Source organism: Hyaena hyaena, unplaced genomic scaffold (assembly GCF_003009895.1).
Source record: "Hyaena hyaena isolate Hyena2069 unplaced genomic scaffold, ASM300989v1 scaffold_157, whole genome shotgun sequence".
Lineage (NCBI taxonomy): Eukaryota > Metazoa > Chordata > Mammalia > Carnivora > Hyaenidae > Hyaena > Hyaena hyaena.
In genome coordinates this window covers 636,275-654,511 of record NW_024080789.1, presented here as the reverse complement: position 1 = coordinate 654,511, position 18,237 = coordinate 636,275, and the positions used below count along the sequence as shown (strand labels likewise).

At 49.8% G+C, this 18,237-nt stretch overlaps 1 protein-coding gene across 1 annotated transcript in view; it reads right to left on the bottom strand.

The window, feature by feature from the left end:
• CCDC69 (coiled-coil domain containing 69) overlaps nucleotides 1-18,237 on the bottom strand; it is a 47,543-nt gene that overhangs the window by 29,015 nt on the left and 291 nt on the right. The window contains exon 2 of the mRNA XM_039239454.1: nucleotides 3,316-3,514. Within this exon, the coding sequence (XP_039095385.1) occupies nucleotides 3,316-3,514 (199 nt within the window). The remainder of the gene's footprint in view (nucleotides 1-3,315; nucleotides 3,515-18,237) is intronic.

Below are 18,237 nucleotides of genomic sequence, written 5' to 3'. Positions count from 1 at the left end.
CCTACCTAGAAGTGCTCATGAAGGGCTCCTGAAAGACACCCATCGAAGATCCATTGCCTGAGGCCAGCTGTGGGAGCAGGGCCAAGTGGGTTCTCCGACATTCCACTCACGGCTGTGGTGCATGGCCAGAGCCGCAGCCCTGGGGACTGGGGAGTTCTGACATCATACTAGGCGCACACACAGGGTGACGACCATGAGGCACGAGATGCCCCTCCCCACTCCTGGTAAGCTACTGCGGATGGAAGGCCCCTCTGTACCCCCATGTCACTTCTATAGGCAAGTCCCTGGAAAATCTCTTTCCTTGGTCCCTCCCCTCTCTGTCCATCCTCCACCCACGTCCTCCTGGGGACATGATCACATCACCAATGGTCTCCATCAAGATGGGTTTAGGAAGGGCCGCACAGTGCAGATGGCTCCACGGCACCCGTCATTCATCAGGATGTCAACTCGTCCCAATAGGGCAGTGGCTTAGCCTCAGGCTGGGTCTCTCAGCTAAGGCCACCAGACACAGGAGACCACAGAACTCAGCAAACCCTCTCCTCCTTGAACTTGGAAGGACTGAGAGGTCCTAGTGGCCAAACCCCTGTCCCTAGCCAGGGGAGTCCCCGCTGAAAGCTCCGGGCTCATCCTTCACTGCCTGTCACCTCCACCCTCCACAATGAGCCCCATCATACTGTGCTCTCTCTGGTTCAGCCTTCCTTCAGGCTCTTCTCTCCGCCTCGAGTGCATCTCCTACCAAACCTTCAACACTCAATCAAGGCATCCCCACACCCACTTTGCCCCAACCCAAGAAGTCTTGCTGTATCTCTTGAGGCTGAATGAGGCACTGCTGTGGCAGCCTGGGTTAGCCTGGCTCTTGCTCGGCCCTCGTTTGCTCACTCTAATATTTACATAGCACCTGCTCTGTACAAGGCGACGAGCACCAGACCGGGCGCGGAAAACCAAGCTCAGTTGCACAGCTTCACCACCAACGGGTTCTATGACTGTGGACTCATCACGCCTCCCTGAACATTGGTGTCCTCACCTGTGGAGTGACGAAGATTCTGCAGCTCAGCCTAGCTTTCAGGGCGTTTGTGAGGCCCGCAGGATGTGAGAGTACTCCGGCAACTGCCACTGAGGGTGAGTCATTGTTGCCGACCTGACCCTTCTGCAGTCTGAGCTCATTTTTGTACATCCCATCCTTAGAGCCCTATCTCCTCCCCAGGGGGGCTGATAGCCTGTGAGGACGGCCTTGGGAGCATCCTGGAATGAGAAATTGGGCAGGAGCACAGCCTGGAGGGATGGAAATGGGCATGAACTTTAAACAGACCTGGCGTGTAAATCCCGCCGCACAGGGGCAGGGGCCTGGCATTGCCGGGACAGGGAAGAAAGGCCGGACTGCCCTGAGGCAACAGAGTGAAGGCTTTAATGCCAAAGGGCTTTGGAATCAACAAGAAGCCACTAGAAACACAGAGTTGGAGTGCAGGCAAAGAGCACTGGACTAGGCGGCTGGATACCTGGGTTCCACTCTAAGTTACTCTGTGATCTCAGTCAAGATTCTTCCCTTCTCCAGGCCTTAACCTCCCATCTGTATATTGGGTATATCAGCCCAGGTGGTACCCAGGGCCCTTTCCCACTTGGAGAGTCTGTGTGGACTTAACTTGCCCTTCAAAGCTTGAGGCAGGAGGGTCCATTCAGGCTGTACCAAGGATAGACAGGGACAGCTGGGAAGGCTCTCAGGAGGGCCAGGAGGCAAGGGAGCCCATGCTCCCTCTGGAAGGGTCTTGCCTAGAGCAGGGCTCCTCCTCTAGTCTCTTTCTATCCCTGCTTAGATGGAAGTCACACTTGGCCCACTTTGCCAAGACTGAGCTGTTGACACAGGGTCAGAGAACACGGACTCTCAGACCCTTAGAAGCCATCCTGCTTGTCTCCCTGCCTCTCCACTCAGAGGGAGAGACTGAGGCCCCGAGAGCGGTGAGGGCTTGCTCGGGGATACACAGCATGTTCATGGCAGAGCCAGAACTCTCCAGCTCCTTCCAGTCTCAGCCAGGCTCAGCTCTATGTGCCACCATCCCTCCCAGCCAGCCCTCTGCTTCCACTGCTGCAGGCAAGCCTCAGTTTCCCTGTGGGAGTAACTGGAAACCTGAGGGTTTCTGGGTCAGAGCTTGGTGGGGTTTTTTGAACTAGGAAGAAAGGAGAAGCAAGGAAAGTGGAAGAGCCATTGCACTTGGGAGGAAAACTCATCTTCCTGAAGGAGAGCTAGGCACAAGGCAGGGAAAGCTTGTCCTGGCCTCAGCAAAGCAGGAGCAGAGAGAGAGAATGAGAGAGAGAGAGGGAGGGAGAGATTCAAGTTTTATGAAAAATAACTACATTTTAGGGCAGCTTGAAGCCTCTCAGGGTCCCCAGAGGCTCATCAAGTTTATGGGACCACCTATCCCCACCTGGCAGGCAGGCAGGCAGTAGTAGTGGGAAGAGGGGTTAGAACTTGAGGGTCCTCCCTTCCCTCTCTGCGCCTGGGGTGGTCCCCTGGGACAGTCCTTTGACTCCAGGCCCTGACCTTCTGGGCTGGTCAGACCCCAAGGGGCAGCTGGTCCCACTGTCAGAAACCCGAGTAGAGTCCCCTGGGTCCTAACCCAGCTCCGAGGCCCCTCGGGGGAGGGGCAGGAAGGGCAGCAGCGGCTGCAGACCTCCTCCCTCTTTGGCCCCTCCCAGCTACGCCCGGGACAGCCCACATGCACCGGCTCTGCGGCCCGAGGAGGCTCGAGCCCGGCGCTTCCGAAACTTTAAAGCCTGTTGTAATCACCTGCTTATCTCCTTAAAAGTCAGGTTCTATTTTAGCAGGTCCGGGGCCGAGCCTGAGATTCTGCATTTCAAACAGGTCCCGGGTGGTGCCGCTGCTGTAAATCCGTGGACCATTCTGCGAGTAGCGGCCTTAGAGAGAATCTGCCTCAGAACGGTGGGAAAAGCGGAAGGCCCAGAGAGGTCAAGTCACTAGTCCGTGGCCACACAGCGAAGCTGTGCCCAGACCGAAGGAACAGGGCACCTGCCCTAGCACTAGACGTTTCCCTACTCGGGCAGCCGGAATCGGCTGCGCTTCCCGGGCCCAGGGGCCGTGTCGCTAAACTCGGCTGCCCCGCGCGGCTCAGCCCAGGGCCGGGGGTGGGCGCGTCGCCCAGCCGAGCTCTCCCCGCCTCCCTGCGCGCCGGCCTCCGGCCGTCCTCCGCCGGGCACCCCGGGAGGACCCGAGGGGGCCGGCGGCGCCGAGAGTCCCTGCCGCGGAGCCGTTCCGCACCCTCCTCCCCTCTGAAGGCAAACTTCGCCGCCGGAGCCCTTTACCTTTTTGGGGGCTTTGCAGCAGCTCGGCCGGCTGTGTCCGCAGCCCATCCTCCTCCGGGGACTCCGGGACGCCGCCTGCCTGCTCCGGGCCCCCCCGAGGACCCAGCCGCCCGGGCCCCGCTGCCCGCCGCGCGCCCGCCGGCCGGGGCTGCCGGCGAGACCCTGAAACTGAACCTGGAAGCGCAGACTTAAGTTGGAGCTGGGGCGGCCGCGCGCCGTAAATACCCGAAGAGCAGGGCCTCGGCCAAGCCCGCGGGGTTCGCCGGGCCACCGCCTGAGGCAAGTGGCCAGACTCCCCGTAAATGATAACTTTGGGCCAGGGCAGAGAAGATCCCTGTGAACAATGGATGTTTTTCCCGGCCCTTGCCAGGGAAAAGAATTAAAACAATTACTTCGTGAACACAACAGCTACCATTTATTGAGAGCGGTGATCGTCCTGACTGCTTTGTACATATTACTTTATTTTTTCCCATCTCCTTGCCACAAAGGTATTATTCCTTCCACTTTACGGGTTAGGAAGATGAGGATCAGAGACGTGAATCGCCAAAGATCGCATAACTACTAAGTACCAGAGCCCAAATGAATTTCTGTTCTAACTCCTGAACCTGAGTTTTGAGCCACTTCCCTACAAATACATAATGATATTTAGTTCAATTGTAATGCCACTTCGAGTCTGGATCAATAGGGCTTCCCCATTCACAAGCATCTGTAATCCTCTGTCCATCCTAGATAGAGGTTACCCATCACAACAACCTGGTGAAGCAGACAGACAGATGCGGTGGGAATAAGGGACATCACATATCATCGCCTGGGGAAAAGAACTTTTATTTACCTCACTTTGTGACCAGCTGAGGTTTCAGGGAGTGGCAGTGCAGAGAAAGCACACCTAACTTTGAAAATCAGTGTGCATTAGCAAGTTATACAAGGCCCAGAGACCCTTGGGGAGGTATGCCCACATAAAAGGGACTCACGGTTGTGAGTGAGGAAAGAATATGAGATCACATACTCCCTCTCCACAAACTATAAGACCAATTATAGCAGGTTCTAAGAAAGGAAACTAAAGACCCAGATGATATTAGGCTCGTGGAAGGAAGAATAATATAAGACAGTGGTTCACAAAGTGCAGTCCCCAAATCAGCAGTGTCTGTACTACCACACAGCTTTGTTAGAAATAGAAATTATCGGGGTGCTTGTGGCTCAGTCAGTTAAGCGTGCCACTTCGGCTTGGGTCATGATCTTGTGGTTGGTGAGACCGAGCCCCATATCTGGCTCTGAACTGACAGCATCCAGCCTGCTTGGGATTCTCTCTCTCTCTCTCTCTCTCTCTGCTCAGGCAGGTGCATGAGAGATTTTGGTTTGTTTTGTTTTGTAACCTGAGTTTGAATAAGTAGCTAATGACATTTTCAGTGGTTGATGTACCAGTCAGGTTAGGTTAGGTTCTACTGTGGTAATGAAACATAGAAAGTTGCATGGTGAAGCTTACCATGGGTGAAGCTTACCATGGGAGAAGCTAAGTTTTGTCACACTCCACATCCAGCACGGTGAGGCAGGGGGCTCTGCAGCACACAGATATTCTATACCTTCCTACGATGCAGTCATTTCAACACTATGCCTTCAAGTTTTGCCAGGGCAAGAGGAGAGCATATACAGAGACTGGTATGTAGGTTTTAAATGCTTCTGCTCAGATGTGACACCCTGAAGTCCACTCATGTTTTGTTGGCCAAAGCAAGTCCCATAGTCATGTCTGACTTCAAGGGGGTGGGAAAGTACAACATGTACCTAAAAGGAGAGGAGAACCAGAAATTCTGGCCAACAGCAGAAACGTCTACTGTAGTTAGATACCATGTGCCCAATTCTTGGGCAAGTAGGCTGGCTCATTCATCCTGGTTTGCTCAGGATTTCTATACCTTTAGCGCTGAAAGTCCCATGTCCCCTCAGTCCTGAGCCCACTGGGATGATTAGTCACTCTTTGAACAAGGCGTAGTGAACATAAAGAGAAGAAGACTCAGTTCTTGTCCTTGAATTAGTTATAATCTGCTTTTTTTTTCTTACATTAGACCTATATGTAGAAAAAGAGGAGGAATAATACAAAACAGGTGATAAAGCAAGAACATCAAGTTGTGTCCTCCATGGGGATAGTATTAGCATTAAAGAAGATAGAGACCGTGGTGGATGAGGAGAGGGAAGAGGACTTCCTGGAGGAGTAGCACAGCCAAAGGACCTTCATTCTGAAAGGAATCCTAGAGTCTCAGGCCGGCTTCTGCTGCTTGCAACTAAGACAAATCTCTCTTATAATTTCTCTTGTGGGTGTTTGTGCAGTCTATGCTTTTGTCCTTCCAGAGATGGGGAGATCATTACCTATCTTGCCGTCTAGAGGAAGAGGAGAGGCAGAGAGGAGCAATTACAAGAGGGAGGAAGGGCATGAGTGCAGTCAGGGTAGAGTGTGGAGGTGGGGGAGTTGAGAAATGAGGAATTACAGTTGGTGGCTCGGTCATGTGAGGGAAGACAGAAGTTGGAGACAAGGTGGGCTCTTTTGGGAAATATTGGAAAGATGAATATAGGGATTATCCTGAACATCTTTCATGAGAGAAGGACAATATAGCCATATATAAAAAGTTTTGCATAGAACTTCAGGCAATTCAGGGGCACCTGGGTGGCTCAGTGGGTTAAACAACTGACTCTTGACTTTAGCTCAGGTCATGGTCCCAGGGTCAGGGGATCAAGCCCCATGAAAGCTCCACACCTAGTGTGGAGCCTACTTAAGATTCTCTCTTTCTCTCCTTCCCTCTCTCTGCCCTTCCCCTGCTCACATGCTCTCTTGCTCTCTCAAAATAAATAAATAAACATTAAAAAATTTTCAGGCAATTCAGGGACCCCTGAAGCCCCTGCAGTAAGGCTATGTGTGCATCTCGGGTCAAGTTTATTCGTTTTTGAGGGAGGGTCAGAGCCCTATGTGGTGCTGGAACCCATGAACCGTGAGATCATGACCTGAGCCAATATCAAGACTAGGAGGCTCAACAAATTGAGCCACCCGGGTGCCCCTCACATTGGGAACCTTTGAACCCAGTGGCTGCTAAACGTCTTTAAGCACCGAAAGCTTTATCTGTTCAGGTTCTTCTGATTGAGCTCTATTGTTCCCCAAACGTGTCGTCTGCCCGGCGTGACTTTCTGCACCATCCATCTCTGTGGATTACAGTTCCACCTGAACATCAAGAGGCAGCTCAAGCGCCCTCTCCTCCTGAAAACCTTGTGGTACCTGTTCCACAGCTCTCTCAGCACACGTACAGTTTTCCCCTGAGTTCTACTGGTTTGTGTGCTAATGCACTACGGGTTACACAGCTCCATCTCCTCCCTCCTTACCCATCTGGTACTTAGTAGATTGTGGCAGAGACTTCCAGTCACCTTACTCAACTTCCATTCTTCCCTCTTCTTTAATTACAGAATCATCATATTCTCTGGGTCAGCAGCGTGTGGGCTAACAGGCTACCTACCCAGCTTCCCTTGCATCTAGGGGTGACTGGTGATATGTAAAGGGAAACTACAGGTTGGGGCTTCCAGGAAAACTTCTAATAGGGGAATAATTCAACTGGGAGGAGGGATTCCCCCTTTTCCTGCCTGGAATACAGATATGATGGCTGACTTCCAGCAGCCAGTTTATTACCCTGAGCAAAAAGATAGAAGGATCCTGGATCTCTGATGAATTATTACGCCTCCATACCAGCCTTGGTCAACTACTTCCTAATTTTTTCACAGAATAGAATAAACGTCTTTAAGCACCTTTGTTTAGAATAGAATAGAATAAACAGCAGCTTTGTTTAAGCCACTGCCATTGAAATTCTGTCACTAGCAACAGAATGCAATTTCTAACCAATTCATAAGGTTTGTTATATTGCACTTAGTTAGAATATTTTCCTCTTGGAGGCATTGTATGTACCCCAGCTTCAGGTCTGGAGGTAGAAGTGTGGGTCTGCTGAGAAAAGTACCCCGGGCTTGCCAGACCGTTGATGGAAATCTTGGCTTTGATAGCTTCCTCTTGAAATTACATATAAGAGAGAAAAACAAAACAAAACAAAACAAAACAGGAGGAAACCTAACATTGTTGAATCCTTAGGCTTTTAGTTGTTGTTAAGTAAGCTCTACCCTAAGGTGGGGATCAAACTCTTGACCCTGAGAAGTAGCATGTTCTACTGACTGAGCCAACCAGGTACCCCAAGTCCTTCAGGTTCAACTGGAGTGTTTCTCAAGGAATGGGCAGGCCCATTTGCTTGAGAATCATCTGAAGTCCTCCCTCTGTCAGGAACTGAAGGACTCAACCTGAAGAATTTTCACACTAAAGTTTGAAACTTTGTTGCTCCAATGGTTGTGGTGGGTCATCTTGTCAAGGAATCAAGTTGCTACAGTAATTGCATTGAATTTCGGGGGAGGGGGGTTGCTTAAGCATCAACTCTTATTAATTTCAGCTAAAGGCACGATCTCACGGTTCGGTTCGTGGGTTGGAGCCCCATGTCAGCCTCCGCGTTAAAGGTTCAGAGCCTGCTTGGGATCTGTCTCTCCTTTTCTCTGCCCCTCCCCTGCCTGTGCTTGCTCTCTTTCTCTCTCTCTCAAAAATAAACAAACTTAAAAAAAAAAAAAAGATATTTCTAGGGGCGCCTGGGTGGCTCAGCTGGTTAAGCATCTGACTTTGGCTCAGGTCATGATCTCTTGGTTCCTGAATTTGAGCCCCACTAAGAGGGCAGAGCCTGCTTCGGATACTCTGTCTCCCTCTCTCTCTGCTTCTCCCTCGCTCATGCTCTCTTTCTCTCTCTGAAAAATAAATAAACATCAAAAAAATTATGCTGAATTGTGTTGCACCAATTGAGAATGGAGCCTGAGTAATGCTAATTAGTGAAAAGCCACCTTTGCGTATTTTCCCAGGATACCCTTGGGAGAGATGGCAGGCAAGATTCACTTTACCATTTTCTTTACCAAGAGTTGATGCATGTCAATAATCACTGGTTAGGGTTTTCTCTGTTCAATAAAGTTCAGATGGAAGTCTTCAGGGATCTTAAGACAGTAATGCAGAGTAGGAAAGGCACAGCGTCACACCTTGATTTTCTCTAAGGGAAATTGGACATCGCTTCTTTAAGTGGACTCTAGGTTCTGGAAACACTAACAATGAACAGGGGTGGACACTTCTTTATATGAGTGGTTCTCAGGGATCAGCAGCATCTGAATCTTTTGGGAAATTGTTAGAAATTCTTGGACCCCACCCCAGACCAGCTGAATCAGAAATGCTGGGTGCGGGGCTCAGGCATTTGTGTTTTACAAGCCCTCCAGGCAATTTGGATGTGTGCTTAAGTTTGACTTGCTTCACCCTTTCTGTCCTCTTGATGTCTGACAGGGATTTTTAAAAATGACTATAGAGATGAGGTAGAAAGTGAGGTCCAGGGCTCGGTGAGTCAATGCGCGAGCCCCACTTTCCATGTTTGAGACATCCTTGGTTGGGCTGGTGGCAAGGTCACCCCTACCTGCACTGCACTCTCCACGTGAAACACAGGGGACTGTGCTGTGGGGTCCGAGCCAGGCCCTGAGCCATCTCACATCTAGGAACGAGGAGTGAGTCCTCTAGAGAGGGTCCCCTGATGAGCGTTTGTTGATTTAAATGTAACTGAATGAGCAGGACTCCAACACTAGCTGGGGTCTTTCTGGATCAGAGATGAATAGTCCCTTGTCTGGCTGCACCTGAGTCAGTAATTGACCTGCCCCTCCTATGTGCCCTCCTCATCTCCCTTATCAGAGGACAGTTTGTACGTTCTGCGTGTTCTCAATTCTTTGCAGCTTCAGACGTATTAACCGTACACCCTTGTTCACTGTGTATGTTTGTTTTCAGCAGCCCACTTCATTCTTTTTATTTATTTGGGGAGGGGGTGCAAGTGAGCGATGGGCAGAGAGAGAAAGAATCCCATAGGGGGTTGAAAGAGAGAGAGAGGGAGAGAGAGAGAGGCAGGACCCATCCGGGGCTCGTGTTTTTACCTGAAGCGGGGCTCGAGCTCACCCGAAGCAGTGCTCATGCTCACCGAATGTGGGACTGAAACTCACCAACCGTGAGATCATGACCCGAGCAGAAGTCAGACGCTTAAAGACTGAGCCACCCAGGCGCCTGATTTTTTAATTTGAAAAATGAACACTGGTCCACCTACGTCAACTGCTATGTAATCACAATTTAAGCCTCCCTTTCCTGGCAGATAACTGCCCCATCCCCGCCCTCCTGCTCCTCCAGGCCCTGATGGCATCCTCCTTGCTCCATTCCAATGATAGCGTCTTACCTGCAGGGAAGTAACTGGAATGAGAGTCAGAGGATGGTGAGGACTGTGCTTTCCAAGTCAAAAATTGGAACACATGACTGAACAGAGGAATTTGTGACATTTGTATTCTGTATGCACCTGATTCTATTCATTCATTTCCACGTTGCCAACATATTGGAATTTCTGGGATACCCAAATAGTTTATGGGAACAAGGAAGTCAACTGTTGGTAACTGGGAGCGACCCAGAATATCTGAGAGGAATGATCTAGGTCCATGGCTTAAAACTGAAATGCCTGCAGGGCCAGTGTACATTAGCCGGGGGGTGGGGTGGGGGGGGTGGTTCCTGACTGGGAACCACACAGCCACCTACAAGGAGCACAAGTGGGTGTGCTGCAGTGAATGGGCGTCAGGAGGAGACAAGGGTGCAGGTGCAGGCTGGCCAGACTTCCAAGTGTTCAGTGGGAACTAAAGCACCCAGATGGCTCAGTCAGTTAGGCATCTGACTCTTCCTTCCTTTTTTTTTTTTTTTAATATATTTTTATTTATTTCTAGGAGGGAGAGAGAGAGAGACAGCATGAGCAGGGGAGGGTCAGAGAGAGAGGGAGACACAGACTCTGAAAATAGGCTCCAGGCTCTGAGCTGGCAGTCAGCACAGAGCCCGACGCGGGGCTCGAACCCACGAACTGCGAGATCATGACCTAATCTTAACCGACTAAGCCACCCAGGCGCCCCTCTTTTTTTTTTTTTAATGTTTATTTTTGAGAGAGAGACAGCAAGTGGGGAAGGGCAGAGAGAGAGAGAGGATCCAAAGCAGGTTCTGCACAAACAGCAGAGAGACTGATGTGGGGCTCAAACCCACAAACCGTGAGATTATGACCTGAGCCAAAGGCAGAGGCTTAATTGACTGAGCCACCCAGGTGTCCCAAGCACCTGACTCTTGATTTTGGCTCAGGTCATGATTTTGTGGTGGTTTGAGCCCTGCGTTAGGCTCTGAGCTGACAGCACGGAGCCTGCTTGGGATTCTCTCTCCCTGTCTGTCTGCCCCTCTCCCGAGCACTCTCTCTCTCTCTCTCTCTCTCTCTCTAAATAAACTAAAAAAAAAAAGAGAGAGAGAGAGAAACTAGAAATCTGTTTTTGTCTTATTTTGTTTTTTAATATAACCCCCCCCCCAAACCATCATGCAAGCTAAATAAAGTATCTCAAGGTTACATTGCCTCTGTATCAAGTAGACAAGTAACGTAACAAGGGGTATGGAAAAATACCATGAAGTAGGGGTAACCAATTCGGTCTGGGAGAGAGCAGGACTCAGCAGGCTTCACCAATGCTGTGATGTTTGAGCAGGCTATGCAGATTAAGTAGGGGTTCTTCTTGTAAAGAAAGTGATGGACATAACTAACTTTACTGTGGTGACAATTTTGCAGTTTATACATGTATAAAATAAAAATTTTAGAAAAAGGGAGTGCCTGGGTGGCTCAGTGAATTAGGCTTCAGACTCTTGGTTTTGGCTCAGGTCACAATCACATGGGTTCATGAGTTTGAGCCCCATGTAGGGCTCTGTGCTTACAGCGAAGACTCTGCTTGGGATTCTCCCTTCCTCCTTCCCTCTCTCTCTGCCCCTCTCTCCCCCTCAAAATAAATAAGTAAGCTGAAAGAGAGAAAGAGAGAGAGAGAGAAAGAAAGAAAGAAAGAAAGAAAGAAAGAAAGAAAGAAAGAAAGAAAGAAAGAAAGAAAGAAAGAAGTGAAAGGAAGAAAGAAAGAAACGAAAGGAAGAAAGGGAGCGGGTAAGACCTTTCAGGCCTGGTGCTATGTGGGTTTTCAGGGCGGCTCAGTGCCTACAGTATGGCTGGAAGACTGGCAAATGCAGGGAGTGAGGGAGATGCCGATAGGTAGGAGAGGCCTTGAAGGTGCAGCCAAGATGCTTTTACTTTGTCCTGTGGGCAGCGGGAGAGGCACCATCAGACTGGTGTTATAAACGGTCACTCTGGGGCTCGGGTGGAGGTGGACAGGGAGCACTGGCCTGCAGCCGTCAAGTAGCTACTGGAATGGTTCATAAGGGAACTGGTGAGGGTCCACAAGGCACTGGGGTCCAGAAGGACTGCAGCGCCCGTGTCCAGCTCAGGCCCTGCCCTCACAGAGCTCCCAGCCCAATATAATATGGTAACTACGGCGGGCGGGCGCTGCTGGGTATGGGGTGCCTCGGGGAGGCGAGAGCTGTTTCCTCCCCTCTTAGCCTGGGAGGTGGCAGCTAGCAGCCAGCAGTGTTGTGGTTACCAGGGCCTTGGGTTACAACACATGTTTGTTTTTTTTTAAAAAAAAAAAACATTGCAATACCTTTTAAATCAGGGCCCTGGACAGGATCCAAGGACAGTAGCAAGAACCAGCCCCTTGGCACTTCTTAAAGAAGCAGCTGCACAGGGAGGCGGCCTCGGGAACCTGGATTGCTGGAAGAGCCGGAGTGCAGGCAGGGTTTGGACATTGGGCAAGGCTGGGAGGAGGTCGAACCTCTAGCTCACCCCACTCCCCCTCTTCCATCCCCAAGGCACTTTTGCAGCTAGAGCCCTCGGAGATGATCAGTGCTCCTAGCTGTCTGGGAAAACCAGAAGCAGCGGGTAGAGGCACCCTGGAATGTAGAGTCCACCCCTTTGGGAGGAAAGAGCTTCCAGCCCATCCAAGGTTCAGGGGGTTGGTTTGACAGGGAGTGAGTGCCCCATTGCAGGAGGTATGTTGGTAGGGCAGGTTGCAGAAAGCATGCAAGGATCTGCTGGAGTAGGGGTCCTGAAGGAATGGTTCCTCAGATCCATTGTCATGGCCACCGGGAAGAGATCTTGGTTTTGATCCCTTTTCAGAGACAGAAGTTATTCCTCAAATGGGTCAAGATTGGGATTCAAGACATTCATTCCAGTACACGGTTGGTGGGAATGTAAAATGGTGTTGACACTGTGGAAGACAGTGTGGAGTTTCCTTTACAAAGTAAAAATCTGGTAAATTCATCCAGTAATTCCACTTCTGGACATATATCCACAACTGAACTGAAATCAAGATCTTTAAATTTTTTAGAAATGTTTATTCATTTTTGAGAGAGAAAGAAAGAGAGGGAGGGGCAGAGGGAGAGGGAGACAGAATCTGAAGCTGTCAGCACAGAGCCCAGTGCAATGCAGGGCTCCAACTCACAGACCTCAAGATCATGACATGAGCCGAAGTCGGGTCCTTAACTGACTGAGCCACACAGGTACCCCTGAAATCAGGATCTTGAAGAGATATCTGCACACCCATGTTTATTGCACATTATTCACCGTAGCTAAGATATGGAAACAACCCAAATGTCCACTGACAGATGAATAGATAAAGGAAACGTGGTGTGTACATACAGTGGAATATTAGCCACTAAAAAGAAAGAAATTTAGGGGCAGCTGGGTGCCTCAGTCTGTTAAGCATCTGACTCTTGATTTCGGCTCACATCATGGTCTCATAATTTGTGCGATTGAGTCCCAAGTCAGGCTCTGTGCTGGCAGCTACGAGCTTGCTTGGGATTCTGTCTCCCTCTCTCTCTGTGCCCCTCCCCCATCTGTGTGTGCGCACTCCCTCTCTCTCTCTGTCTCAAAATAAATAACAAAACATTTAAAAAATCTTAAAAAAAAAAAAAAGAAGGAAATGTTGCCACTTGTGACACACGGATAAACCTGAAGGAATAATATAAGTGAAATAAATCAGTCACAGAAGGACAAATACTGAATGACTACTTACATGAGGTTTCTCAAACAAACTCCTAGAAGCAGAGAAGAGAAAGATGGTTCAAGAGCTCTGTGTACAACATAGTGCTTATAGTTAACAACTCAATTGTTAACAGGGTGGATCTTAGGTTAAGTGTTCTTGCCACAAACATAAAGCAAAACAAAAACCAAAAAAATAAAGAAGCACCAGGAAACTTTTTCAAATGATGGCTATGTTTACTGACCTTGACTGTGGTGATAGTTTCAGGGGTCTATGCCTATGTCCAAACTCATGGAATCACATACGTTAAATATGTGCACTGCTTTCTCTGTCAGTTAAATACCACACGAAATGATGAATGGATTAATTGGTTGGATTGGGATTCATGCGCTTCAGAGTTTACATGAACCTCTTGAATGTTGTGTGTGAGTAGTTCCATTTTGGTCTATAGCTTTAGTCACCATCACCATTATTTATTGATGACTTATGATATGCTAAAGTCTTTACATCCTTTATCACTGAATCATGAGGAACCATCCACTGTGAAGTAAAAACTCAGTTTGGGGGAGTGTGAAGACTTGCGTGGTGTCATATGCTGGACCAGGCAGATGTCAATCAGTCTTCCCTACCTGAGCTCTAAACTACTATGATGAATTACTCCAGCTTCTCAAAGAGATCTGTGACCCCAGGAGGGTGAAGAGAAAACTTTCTAGGTCTCTAGAGCTTTATTTCTCTATGGGACTATGGGGACTAGGGGATAAAGGATGGAGGTGGAGGAGAAAGCCAGCCAGCCAGCCAGCCAGCCAGAGCGGGAGAGCGCCCACGCCTGCAAGAGCTGCTATTTAGAGCAGCCCCAGAGCCCCCAGAAAGGATGATAAGGGGGCAGGCAGGGGAGAGCAGTTGTAAAAAGAGCCCGAGGAGGGGGAGGGGGCTATCTCCTCCCCCGCCCCTGCTGCCTACAGCTCACTCTGTCGCCTGATGTCTAAATAAGGCTTACAGGCACATTCTAGGCAGCTAAAAATAAACTCCTGCTCCCCCTCCTGCCCTTGGGCTCTGGCGACCTCCCCAGCCCCGTCAGGGCTCCCCTGGCCAGGACCAGCTCTCCCCAGCACGCCCTCTAAGCTGTAGGACTGCACTTCGCTGGGGACCCCAGGGTTCTGGTGTGTGTTCTTCCTGCCCCAAGAAAGACTGCACCAGATGTCAGGACTCCTGAGTCCTGCCCTTGGCTCTGCCCTAACAAACCTGGACAGGTCCCCTCTTTTCTCTGAATACAGTCTCCCCGCACATAAAATGCGGGCGTTGGAATAATGCTCTAAAGCTGTGACATTTTTTAATGAAGTCAGTTTCCCACACTCTGGGGTCAAACTTCAGTTTGCCCACTGCGGTGCTTTGGGGGTACATCTGTCTTGCAGACTTATTTTTAGCCCACGAGGTCTTTTATAACGATCTGAACTAGCTGCTCATACGTGACGATTTGAAGAACTCACATAAAATTCTGTATTTCCAGCTTTTCGTGAAAAATCAGATCTGTCCACCCTGGGCCAGTGTGTCTGCCAACTGGAGCTCCGATTGGGTAACGGCCGCCCCCTGCCGGCCGGATGAATGTAATACAGGTGGCGGCCGGACACCGTCCCCCACGGTTTCTGCCCAGCTGTGCAGACCACAGTGTGCGAGGTGCCTGGCGCGACAGGGGTGAGTACTTAGAGTGCAGGCCGATTCCGCTTTGCATCCCTGAGCCCCTGACTCTGGCATTGCTCTGCCCAGTAAATGCTCGCCGAATGAATGATGGAGACAGACAACTCATGAAATGCTTTGGAAACTCCAAAGGACCCTTGAAGAGGTTGTGACGACGGTGCTGCCTAGCGGAAGTCTCGTGCCAGTGCATTGCTAGCGCCGGTCCCAGAGTCCAGGTCCCAGGTCCTAAGAAGGGGTGAGATTCTCATACTCCCACCTTCAACCCCCACCCCCCCGTTGGGAGTTATCAGAGAATTAAGGTTCTTTTCGGCATTGCCTGGTCCTCCTATGAAGTCAGGGGGATTTTCCTTGGTTGGAAAACTACTGATAGATTGCAGCCAGGGTCTGTTCAATTCAAATAATCTTTGAGGGCTACTTTGGAGACCAGCAGGGGAGCAGGGAAAGAAGCCAGAGGGGAGGAAGGGTAGGAAAGGGTGGAGCAAAGTGGGAGGGAGGGTGGAGCAAAGGTCTTCAAAGAACAGGCTTCTGTTGGACTCACCCAACTCCACGGACCTGGATGCTGCATCTGGACCAGCCCTCACACATCATGAAACTCATCCCACCTCAGCATGCAGTGGGGGGATGTGGTGCAGAGATGAGGGCCTGGAAGCGCAAGGCTTTGTCCTTCCAGCTCTGTTTCAGTAAACTGAGGAGGAGGGGGAAGGCCACCGATGCCTTCCCAGGGAGGAAATAGTGATTATCTGTACCTATCTCTGCCACTCAGTGGTGGAGAAGTCTCTCAGTCTGGACCCTGCTTATTCTCATTGTTGTCCTCAGGCCAGCAGCACTGTCTCCAAGGGTAACTCATTAGAAATGCAAATTCCTGGGCTCCACCCCAGACCTGGGGAATCATTATCTGCATTTTACGGAGATACCATGTGTTTTGCATGCACTTTACCATTAGATAAAAACACCTTTAGACCAGTGGTCCTCACTGTTGGCTTCACCTTGGAATCCCTGGGAGACTTTTAAAAATGCTGATGTAGGGGCACCTGGGTGGCTTAGTCGGTTAAGCGTCCGACTTCGGCTCAGGTCATGATCCCCCAGTCTGTGGGTTCGAATCCCATGTCGGGCTCTGTGCTGACAGCTCACAGCTCAGAGCCTGGAGCCTGCTTCATATTCTGTGTCTCCCTCTTCCTCTGCCCCTGCTCATGCTCTCTCTCTGTCTCTCAAAATAAATAAACTTTAAAAAAAATTTTTTTTAAATGCTGATGTCTAGGGGCGCCTGAGTGGCTCAGTTGGTTAAGCGTCTGACTTACGCTCGAGTCATGATCTCGCAGTTCATGGGTTCGAGCCCCGTGTCGGGCTCTGTGCTGACAGCCAGCTCAGAGCCTGGAGCCTGTTTCAGATTCTGTGTCTCCCTCTCTCTCTGACCCTCCCCTGCTCATGCTGTCTCTCTCTTTCTCTCTCTCAGAAATAAATAAAGCATTAAAAAATTTAAAAATAAATAAATAAAAATGCTGATGTCTAGGGCCCACCCTGGGGCACAGCCTGGGCCTGGGCTCTCAGGTAGTTTGTTTAAAGCTCCTCAGGTGACTTCAGTGTGTGTCAGCATGGAGATCACAGCTCGAAGCAAAGGCTCTAAGGAGATAAAAATCTTTGGGAATCAGAGCCATGTGATTTTGTACAGGGCCCTCCAGCTCTGGGCCCTCAGACTCAGGCTGGGAGAGGAGGTCAGGTAGGCCTGGCCGGAACTCCCAAGGCACCTTCGCCAATGGGGCCTGCCTGACCAGGCCAGCCTCGCTCCCCAGGGCATTGTCAGTCCTCCAGGCGCTAAGGTTTTAGACAGGTGAGGTGAGAAGCAGGTGGTGCTTTGATCAGCTCTGCAGTCCTGCCCGGGGGTGTGGCCCTGAGCCTGGAGACAAGAAGGCATTCCTAAAGTCAGAAATGCCATTGACCATTTAGAGGAAAAAATTTTGGCTTCAGTGGAAAACTATTTCTTGCCTAGAGCATCCCCTTCCGTATCTGATATCTGATATCTGTGTGTGATTCTCTGGGGGGGCTCTGTGCCTTTCATTGCCTCTGAAGTAGATAACTCATGACAATGGAAAATCGTCACTGCCTATGGACATGTGAATGCTTGTCCTGTGGAGTTTAAATTGACTTCTCTCCCCCGTCTCCCCACCTCCCTGGTAAGAGGCAGCTTTGCCCCCAATTTGTACCCATACCTCAATATTCCCCATCTACAAATGTGTTTGTTCTTCAGATTTTTGTTTGCACTAGTTGTAGCATCTGTTTCCCTCAGTAGAGTTCAAGTTATACAAAAATCTCAGGGCGCCTGGGTGGCTCAGTGGGTTGGGTGTTGACTTCAGCTCAGGCCATGATCTCATGGTTAGTGAGTTTGAGCCCACATTGGGCTCTGTGCTGACAGCTCAGAGCCTGGCATCTGCTTTGGATTCTGTGTCTCCCTCTCTCTGCCCGTCTCCTGCTCACACTCTGTCTCTCAAAAATAAATATAAAATAAAAAAATTTAATATAAAAAATAAAATCTCTCACGTGTGCTCATTTTCTATGTGTATGAGTGCTATGATTTTACCTTCTGTTTGAAAATGATCCTGTACTAACCAGAATAGCCATGATTTAAAACCAGGTGTCCAGACTAAACTTGGGTAGAAACCCCACAGAGACCAGGCTGTAACAAAAGAGAGGAGATGCTCAGCCTAGAGGCGGTGTGGAGACTGCTGAGCCCAGACCCCACCTAAAGGGTCAATGACAGATCAGTTTCAATGGACTGTTGCCCCGTGGGAGTGCAGGCTGGTGTGTCCAGTTTCTCTGATTTTTCAGAAGAAGTTGGAAGTCCACAATTTAATGAGGAATCGGTTCCTTCATGTTTTTATTATCTACCAGCAACTAAGTAAATTTCTAAGACACACCTTGCAAACAAATCATGTTTGAGGCTGGTGTTGCATGTCCGTGACCTCTGCATCTGACTCTGTGCCGGCTTCATAGGCATTTGAAGCAGTAAGTGATGTGGAAAGCGTCGGGGTTTGGAGCTGAAAGCCCAGAAAGAATTCTTGAGGTGTCCTCAGTGCAAAAAGGTCTTATTAGAGCACTGGAGACCGGACCCGTGGGCACAAAGAGCTGCCCTAGGATTGTGAGGAAAGACTGATTATATACTTGGGAGTTGGGGGAGGTAAAGGCAATGGGAAGTTTCCAAAAGGATTTTCATATGTTAAGAAGACTCACAGATCC